The sequence below is a fragment of the Gossypium hirsutum genome, chromosome A11, assembly GCF_007990345.1.
Source record: "Gossypium hirsutum isolate 1008001.06 chromosome A11, Gossypium_hirsutum_v2.1, whole genome shotgun sequence".
Taxonomy (NCBI): domain Eukaryota; kingdom Viridiplantae; phylum Streptophyta; class Magnoliopsida; order Malvales; family Malvaceae; genus Gossypium; species Gossypium hirsutum.
Genome location: NC_053434.1, coordinates 31422852 through 31432096, shown reverse-complemented (window position 1 = coordinate 31432096; position 9245 = coordinate 31422852). Strand labels below are relative to the sequence as shown.

Here is a 9245-nt window from a genome sequence, read left to right as displayed (position 1 = left end):
TCGATACTTTTAAGAGTAAAGTGGAAGCAAGCACTGTATGGAAATCAAATATATCAAATCCTTATTAGTTTGTGAATTAATTTGCGTTCAAATTTTAGGGGAGTTAACAGTTCTATTTAGAAGTAGTGTCGGTATACTCTATTGTATGTGAGTACAAATCTTTTAATTATATAATACAAAAATATATATCAAATCCTTTTATTATTAAAGCTTTCAAAAGTATGAAATTTTGTAATTCTTTTGGGTAAATTACACCCAAAATTGTTAAACTATTAGTAAATTTATATTCTGGTCACTTGATTTCTAACTATTCTAAAGTTTTCATTTAAGTCACAAAACTATTTGAAAATTTTTATTTAAGTCACTTGGTTGTTAAGTTTTTGTTTTTTAAAAGTTCGACTAGCGACTTCAAGTGACGATTACAGTTGATCAGTACCCACCAACGAGTAGAACATAACTTAGATCTAAGTCAATCTAACGGTCAGTGTTAGAGATTAGAAAATAAAATTGTTTGGATTTTGATTCGTAGATTTGTGACATTCAAAGTTATTTTGTGAAAAAATTAAATTGTAGAAGAGAGTGGAATGAAAGCTTTGATTGGTATATATATTGCGAATAGAGAAGGCCATAAGTAACAATTTTAATAACCTAAAGACTTAAATGAAAAATTTCGAACGGCTTAATAACTATTTTATAATTTTTTAAAAATGAGTGACTAAAATATAAATTTACCCAAGAAAAAAATCAAATTTAGTTTAATAAATTACAAGCCCTTAGTTTTCGATGCAATAAATGATTGATTTAATCTATTTTAACTAAATCATATTTGTTTTATTTAAAGACAAATTTGGGGACCCTTGATGCCTCTTCCCTTTTAAAAGTGAGGCTGTTGCCGTTTTGCTTAACTTTGAAGTCATACGAAAAAAAATTGGACTTGATGGATAATGAGCGGGACTGGTGCCTACGTTGTTTCTTTTTTTAATTATTTTTCTTTTACATGGGTTATGAGTGAAAAAATCATAACTTGACCGAAGTCTAAGTTTATTTACCTTTTCTAATGGGGTGGGTGAAAAATACCACAAGTGGGGCTACCACAACCCAATCCCAAATGCTGTAATGACAAGAGTTGGCTGTTGGCCTCGTCGATTTAGACAAAACAGCGACAAAATTAGATCACGTTTGGTTCGCTATATTGGATTAGAGATGTATTGGATTAGAGGTGTAATGGAATAGAGGTGTAATAGCAAATCAACTGTTTGGTTGAATGTAATGGAATAGAGGTGTAATAGTAATCTTATGTTTGGTTGAATGGAATAGAGGTGTAATAGCATAATGGAAAAAACTAAAATGACTAGAATACCCTTAGCATAAATTTGTTTTGGTAAATGATTATTGTTATTGTTATTTAAATTTTAATAAGATTATTATTATCAATAATAAATAATTTAATCATATTTAAATATAATTATTATTAAATATATTTTAATTAAAATATATAATTTAATAAAATTCTTAATAATTAATATTCTGATATGAATTTACTCAAATAATAATATATGATACTATAAAATATAAATTAACATAATTATTATTAAATATATTATAATTAAAATATATAATTTAATAAAATTCTTAATAATTAATATTCTTATATGAATTTACTCAAATCATAATATATGATACTATAAAAGATAATTTAACATAATTATTATTAAATATATCTTAATTAAAATATATAATTTAATAAATCTTAATAATTAATATTCTTATATGAATTTACTCAAATCATAATATATTATACTATAAAAGATAATTTGAAATAATTAATATTAATATATTTTAATTAAAATATATGATTTAATAAAATTTAAAATAATTATAACTAATAAATTTAATAAGTGAGTAAGAATTGAACTCTAAAATAAAAATAAAACATAACCATATAGAATTGAACTCTAAAAATAAAAAAAAACATAACCATATTGAATTATCATCAACAACTCGATTGAATTTACAACATTCTGAATTAAATGGAAGTACTGCCTCAATATCTCACTTCAACTAAAAATATAAAGTAAGAATTCAATAGAAGAAATTCAAGCCGATACAATATCTCTTTCACCCTGCTCTCAACTCCAATTGGCCTTCCATAAAACCAATTCTTCACTTCAAACAAAAAGCTCATCAATCTAGCAGAAAACGAATACTGTCCAAAGTTGCCATTGAAAATAACCTCCAACTTCATGTGTCCATTCCACAAGTTAAGGGAAAAAGCTATCTCTGCCAATTCTGGATTTATATGATGCATTGATAAATCAGGAAAACAATCTTTCTGACTCCTAATCACACCAAAAGGAGAAGGGAGAGTAGCTACTTGAAATGGTACATTTTAAAGTTGCAGTAACAAGGAAATAAGATTTGTCACTTTAACTTACAAGGAAATTAACAAGTATGACAGATAATATTCCCAAGTAAACACATATAAAAGTGAACATGCTAGTGTGGCATAGGCAAACACGAAAAACCAGAGAGGAAGTCAATGATTATATACTTACAGTAGATAAAGATTGATTCAATCAATTCAGGAGAGAAAAAGAGTGCAGTGGCTTATGTATTAAGAGTTTTTCAAGCAACCAGATGAACCTGAATTAGCATTTCTTTCAGGATACAGAGTGAAAAAATGAAGAGATGGTAAGAAAATGTCAACCACATAGATTTGCATAAGCAAGCCGCAGTGTTCAATCCTCCCAATGGAGGCCTGATCTTCCCTTTGAAATTTCTTCCCTTGGGTTCTGATTGCAATTTAAAATGACAATAAAATCATCATCAATCACTATCCTAAATATCCTGGGACACAAAAATAAACCTTTGCAATTACCATCAGAGTCAATGTATGTAATTGCGGTACGTTTGTCGACTGGGTTGAATGGAAGAAAGTGAACCTCTTTGATGTTTGCACGAGCCTGAATATGCAAGGTTTCTTTCATTATTTGACATGAACATCTAAAAGAATCAAATGAAAAAGAGAACCTTGAAATTGAACATTTTTGTTGTTGTATTACCTCCTTCGGGTCTGCAAGCATGTTAATGATGGCTGCATCAATAGCATCCTGATTTCCAATCTGGAGGCTCTTGCTGCTAGCAGAACAACCAAGTCTTTGTCCATATTTTGCTAAAAACCTTAAGAAAAAGGTGAACATGGCTATTTAACCTTTATCTGAAAATTGAGTCATTGCAAGAACTAGGAGTTTCAAATTTTTGAAGTCCAGCTATTGTACCTCAACAAGGTTCCGATCAACGGTTAGACGATTCAAGGTCAGAGTTCCAGTTTTGTCACTACATAGAACATCCATTCCAGCCATTTCTTCAATTGCAGTCATCCTTTTAGTAATGGCACCTAAAAAACAAACCAAACAATAGATTTGTAAACAACGTAGAATAAGTATTTCAGTTTGTCATTGTGCTGTTTGGATGTTTTAGCTTATTTTTACTGGAAAATGATGTGCATTGAATAAGAGTTGTACCTATTGAGACAGTCGATGAGAACCGATTGCAAGAGTAACAGATAATACAGGAATTTTTACATGATATATCTTCAGTTATTTAATTGACTTTTATCACTATCAAGTAGAGCACTTGCCTGATCAATTTAAGTGGATCGCCTTCAAGAAGGCGAGCATCTGCAAGGATGATATCTCCAAGTTTTATGCTAATTATATCTCCTGGTACTAAAATAGCAGCATCTGTCTCTTGCCACTGACCATCTCTGAGAACCTGCATAAAAGAAAAATGATTATGAAATTTAGACATTATTGTATTTGCAAAGGCATTAAAGAAACTTGAAGAGAGTTGTAGACCTTTGTTTTAGGAGCCAGACGAGCCATGAGTGCGGCTGCAGCATTTCCAGCATTGTTTTCCTCAATGAAACTGATTGTTGAATTGATAATCAGAAGGCATATAATCCCTACAAAGTCCTGCCAGTCAGGACCCTCACCCTGAAACAAACAAACCGCAGAAAGCTATCAGGGTGACCATTCAAGCTTTGAAAAGTATATGGGGAAAGATATATAACTTACTCCACCATTGGCAAGGACAATGGCCATCACTGCTGCAGCTTCCATAACCCATGATAATGGGTTCCACATAAAACTTAGAAACTTCAAAAACTTGTTTTCCTGGAGTATGATAAAAAGCTAGCATTGTCACAGTACTTCAAACCAAACCAGATAAACTACAGCTAGCTTAGCTAATAGGCTGCAAGGTCTTACTCTATTGCAATTTTATAACTAGAACTACAGATAAATAATGATGATTTAACTGAAAATTTGAAACTCTCTATATATATATCCGAAATTACGGGTGCTTACGGGCTTCTCCTCGAGCTTATTCTGACCAAAAATATGGACTCGAACTTCAGCATCTTCAGATGTAAGTCCTGCACGGGATGTTCTCAGTAAAATAAATGATCGTAAAACTGAATTTAAATCACCAAAAACGTTAAATAAAATAATCGACATTTCTTTTACCTTCTGAATTTCCATTGAGCAGCAGAAGGAACTTCAACAGGAGGCAAACCTTCATGCTTCCAATCGGAAAAAGCATCTAATGCATTGAAACGAATATCGTTGCCGCTTGCGACGTCTTTAAGAGAATCAAACAACTTTCACCGAATATCATTTCCGGTAAAGTGGCAAAGTTTGGAGTCTTTGTTCCCATTGTTGGAGAGCCAATAAGTTGAGAATCAAGCGGTTACCACCATGAAATAGCAACAGGGTCGAGCGGATGAAGAAGCAGTCTGCTAATGAGTGATGAAGAAGAAACAGATGTGGCGGCAGAAAGGAAGGAAAAAGTTATGGAATCAGAAAAATCAGAAGAAGCAATTAGGAGGGTAAAACAGGGTAGAAAAATGGGGAGAACTTAATACGTAGCAAAACAGAGCTTTTCATCCGGAATAGAAATCGGTGGATTTTGGGAATTAGGTCTGTAATGGATTAGACCTGTAATAACAATACACTGAACCAAACAATGGATTAAAGGAGTATTAAGTGGGGCCCACTGATTAGGGGTGTTTGGCTATGCTAATACACCCAACCAAACATGCTCTAATGTCATTTGGACGACTTTTGAAAGCACCTCTTTGTCTTGAATCAAGAGAGAGTGTGTGTGAAATGCATTTTTACATTTTTACCGTCTTTGCTTATCTACTTCAATAATAATTCCCAAGGTGCTCCATTTTTCAGGACTAATGATTATCATCTTTTCAAATAAGTTAAGCTAGAATGATTGCAATATTGATCTCTTACAAATCTTGCATTGGTTGCTATCTAATATCTCAGTTGCCTGCTGAGCCGATCATAGTAGAAGATTCTCCAAAAAGAAAAGCAATTTATCAATTAGAATCTAACTTGGAAAACCTTACCCACATTTGCATACATTTACAAAAGAAAAGAAATTTAAACCAAACCCGAATGTTATTACTTCAATGGAAGTGGTCCTATTGACGATAAATTGATCAGAAACCAACCAAATAATTAATTATGATATTGGAATTGAGCCAAGAGATGGGGACACCTTACATTGTTTGCACTTGCAGGGGGTGAGGTTTTAACCATTTCGGAAATGGTACGAAGACAACATGAAAATATGATAATTTTATATATATATATCACATGAGAAAATAAATAAAAATATATGAAAATAAAGAGTATATTACATTTTAAATACAATTATAATATGAATATATAAATTATCGGATTCCAACATCATCTATCAAAATTAATAGTCTAGTCTTTTTCCTCAAATAGCCTCAATGCCCTACTGAATTTGTTGTTCTAATCTGCCACAAACAATATAGAAGCATATGTGTCTGCTGGGCTAGATTGTTCGCCCACAAACTTTTTTTTTTTTTTACATGTACTTTTCATTGGTTGATAATTTGATAAGTTCCGAGGATCTGCCCCAAACACATATAGAAAGATACAACAAAAGAACTAGCAGAGTCTAATTTCATCTACGTTTCACGAAAAATTTATATATTATATACTATAATATATAGTTTAGCTGTTTTTTTCTTATCATTTTAAAGCAAAACAATGCATTAAAATTGATATTAGCATATAATATAACAAAAATCAAGTTGGTTCACATGGTGTGGGCCTTAAAATTTTTGTTAAATTATTTTGGGAAGGGTATCAGAAGTTCTCTTATTCATTAATAATCACTCAATATCTAAACCCCTTCAGCAACCTGTACGGACAAATCTAGGGGAGATAGTTGCTTTTCTGGGTTAATAATAACAATAATAATTATTATGGTTAGTTTAGATATATTGGTAAAACACAATTTTTTAGGTAAATTGTACTTAAGATTATTGAATTATTTGTAAGTTTACGTTTTGATCACTCAATTTAACAAAGTAACAAAATGATTACTAAATTATTCGAAAGTTTTCATTTAAGTTGCTAAACTATTCAAAAGTTTTTACCTAAGTCACCAGATTGTTAAGTTCTTTTTTTTTTTAAAGTTCAACTAAAGATCTCCAAACAACGATTTGATGATTAGTACAATAAATCAATACTCATTGATGAGTAGAAGAATATACATTAAATCCAAGTCAATCTGACAATTAGTGTCGAAAATCAAAGAAAAAATAGTTTGAATTTTGGTTCGTAAATTTGTGACATTTAAATCAATTTCATGAAAAAACTGAATTGTAGAAGCAAAGGGGAAGGAGAATTTTTGATTAGTGCAAACAGTGCAAACAGAGAAGGTCATACAGCAATGATTTTAACAACCCAATGATTTAAATGAAAACTTTCAAATAGTTCAGTGACTATTTGTAACTTTTGAAGTTGAGTTACCAAAATATAAACTTACTAATAGTTTGGTTACCTTAGGTATAGTTTACCCTATACTTTTTGAGAAAAAATAAATTCCTACTACCTTGGAGATAATATTATTGAGAGGGAAAAAAGAATTATAAAACTAACATAAAAGATATTTTGATTATACCAAATATTTATTTTACTATTATGTTTTTTTTTCGTAACAGAAGTCTCCACATAAAAGATTTTTAGTTGTACCAAAAAATTTAACATTGTTATTTTTTTAATTAAAAATTAAAACTTATAACCTGTGAGGTGTGCCTTGTGTTTTCGATCGAATAGACGACGACATCACAATGAGAAGTTTCTCGACATTGCGACAATAGACGACATCATGATAATGTGAATGGGGACGTTAAAACGTGGTGACATGTTTCCTACATAAATCGGGTTTCTTCTTCCAGTTAGGGTCCGTTTGTTTACATGTAAAAGGTTTTACGGAAAATGTTTTCTGCATTTTTTTGTGTTTGTTTCACAGAAAATAATTTGGTCAGTAGAAAATAACTTACAGGTCAAGGTAAAAGAAGCCATTTGTCCTATAAAATGACTTATCCTTTTGAAAAGCGTAAGTCATTTTCTGGAAAAGAGCTCATCTACAGATAATTTTATTTTTATATAAAAATTAACTTAAATCAAGCTTAATATTATTATATTGATAATAAATTTGATTTTTATTCTTAAAATATTTAAAATATTATATTTTTCAATATTATTAAACATACATATTTAATTATTTATATTTAGTCATTTAATAAATTATTAATATAATAAATATAGTTTATTATTTTAATAAATTATTTAATATTTCAATTTTATTTTAATAATTTTTTTAAAAATAATGATTTTAAATAATATTATTCACATATTATTGAAAATATTCAATATTAATATTTTAATAATAAATATTTATTACAATTATAAATATATTAATAGTAAATGTTTTGTAGTATAAAGGTTAAAATATGTCATAAGTCTATGTACACTTCACAGATTTGTAATTTAGTTTTTCTACTTTTATTTTTAAGAATTTAGTCCCTTTACTTTTCAAATTTGAAAATCAAATTCAATTGTTGACATCGTTAATTTTTTTTTCAATTTTGTTGATGTCACATTTTTAAATAAAAATACTCACTTAGTAGTCATGTAATTAAAAAATGACGTTGTAATGAATCTGAATTTAACATAATATTTTTAATATATGCAAAAGAAATGTAAAATATAAAATTATAGATAAAAATAAATTCAATTAAACAATGAAAAAATAAGAAAATCTCAAATGCATGTTTGTTTAATTGAAAACAACTTCTATTAAATATTTTTAAGAAATCTACTAAACATCAAAAAATATTTTACACAAATTCCTCTAAACAGCAGAAAATATTAACTTCTCCAAAAATTAAATCATTTTCCAAAATCATTTTCCGAAAGTCATTTTTAGTGAAACAAACGAAGCCTTTAACTCTACTATTTTTTTCCAGTTAAATTCTGATTACTCCAGAGGTATTTTAGTATGATTAGGCCTCTAATTTTAGCCTATTTAAAGGGGCCTTGTATTGCTATTTTGAGAGGTCAATTAAGAGGCAATTAAAGATGTAGTACTACAGAGTTTTTCTTTTGGAGACGATAAGATGTAGTTGCAGATGAGTTTTTGTAAGAGTTTTTCCTCGTAAATATGGAGAGAATTTTGTACCCCTTTTGAGAGAACTCTATGCGAGTTAGGGCTTTATATTCGGGGTTTTGAGTAATATACGTTTAATACATTTAAGTTTATTTTCTCTATATTGTACTATCATTTACTCATTTAATGAAAAGCCGAAACCTCTTTTGTCCGTGATTTTTATCTTTTTTGGAGGAAATTTTCACGTAAATTTTTATTTAATCTTCTTTATATTTTCTATTTTGTTGTTTATATGAGTTCGATCCGAAACCTAACTATATCAATAATTTGTCCGAGTATTGAAACTCAGAAGTGTAAAATCTTACGACTTGGACTAATGCCTGGTTGGCTTTTGTTTGCTATTTTTGTACCTCTTGAAATTGCTGGCCAAAGCAAATTAACAACCCCCAAACGTAGCATTAAAACAGTAAGGGTCCTAATTATGAGTGATGTTTTTTTTTCGAATCGGGCCCTCAACCGAAAAAAAAAAAAGAACAGCAGTGAGTCGGGTCAAGTCAAGTTCTTCGGCTGTTTTCATTCTGCCGGGAGAAATGGTTTAAAATTGCTCGTAAAGAGTCGTTAAGGGTGGACCTATTACCCTGCACCTGTCTGATTTTGGTGACATTTTGCATATTTTCTACATGGATAAGGATTACAAATATTACCTTTCTGTATGTCCCATAAACTTAGACTTACTAAAACGT

The 9245-nt window shown here is 29.8% G+C and overlaps 1 protein-coding gene and 1 long non-coding RNA gene across 2 annotated transcripts; both read right to left on the bottom strand.

The window, feature by feature from the left end:
• Nucleotides 1-2876: 2876 nt before the first annotated feature.
• LOC107952378 (uncharacterized) lies at nt 2877-3398 on the bottom strand. Its single transcript, XR_005904963.1, has 3 exons — nt 3279-3398; nt 3063-3180; nt 2877-2963 (listed from the first exon to the last, which is right to left on the bottom strand). It is a non-coding gene; the product is annotated as an uncharacterized lncRNA (long non-coding RNA).
• An 89-nt stretch (nt 3399-3487) lies between these two features.
• On the bottom strand, nt 3488-4581 carry LOC121209999 (ATPase 6, plasma membrane-type). The gene is made up of 6 exons (XM_041082056.1): nt 4527-4581; nt 4368-4474; nt 4077-4175; nt 3858-3995; nt 3641-3774; nt 3488-3524 (listed from the first exon to the last, which is right to left on the bottom strand). Exons 1-6 carry the CDS (start codon nt 4579-4581, stop codon nt 3488-3490), a joined length of 570 nt encoding a protein of 189 aa, XP_040937990.1.
• Nucleotides 4582-9245: the final 4664 nt, after the last annotated feature.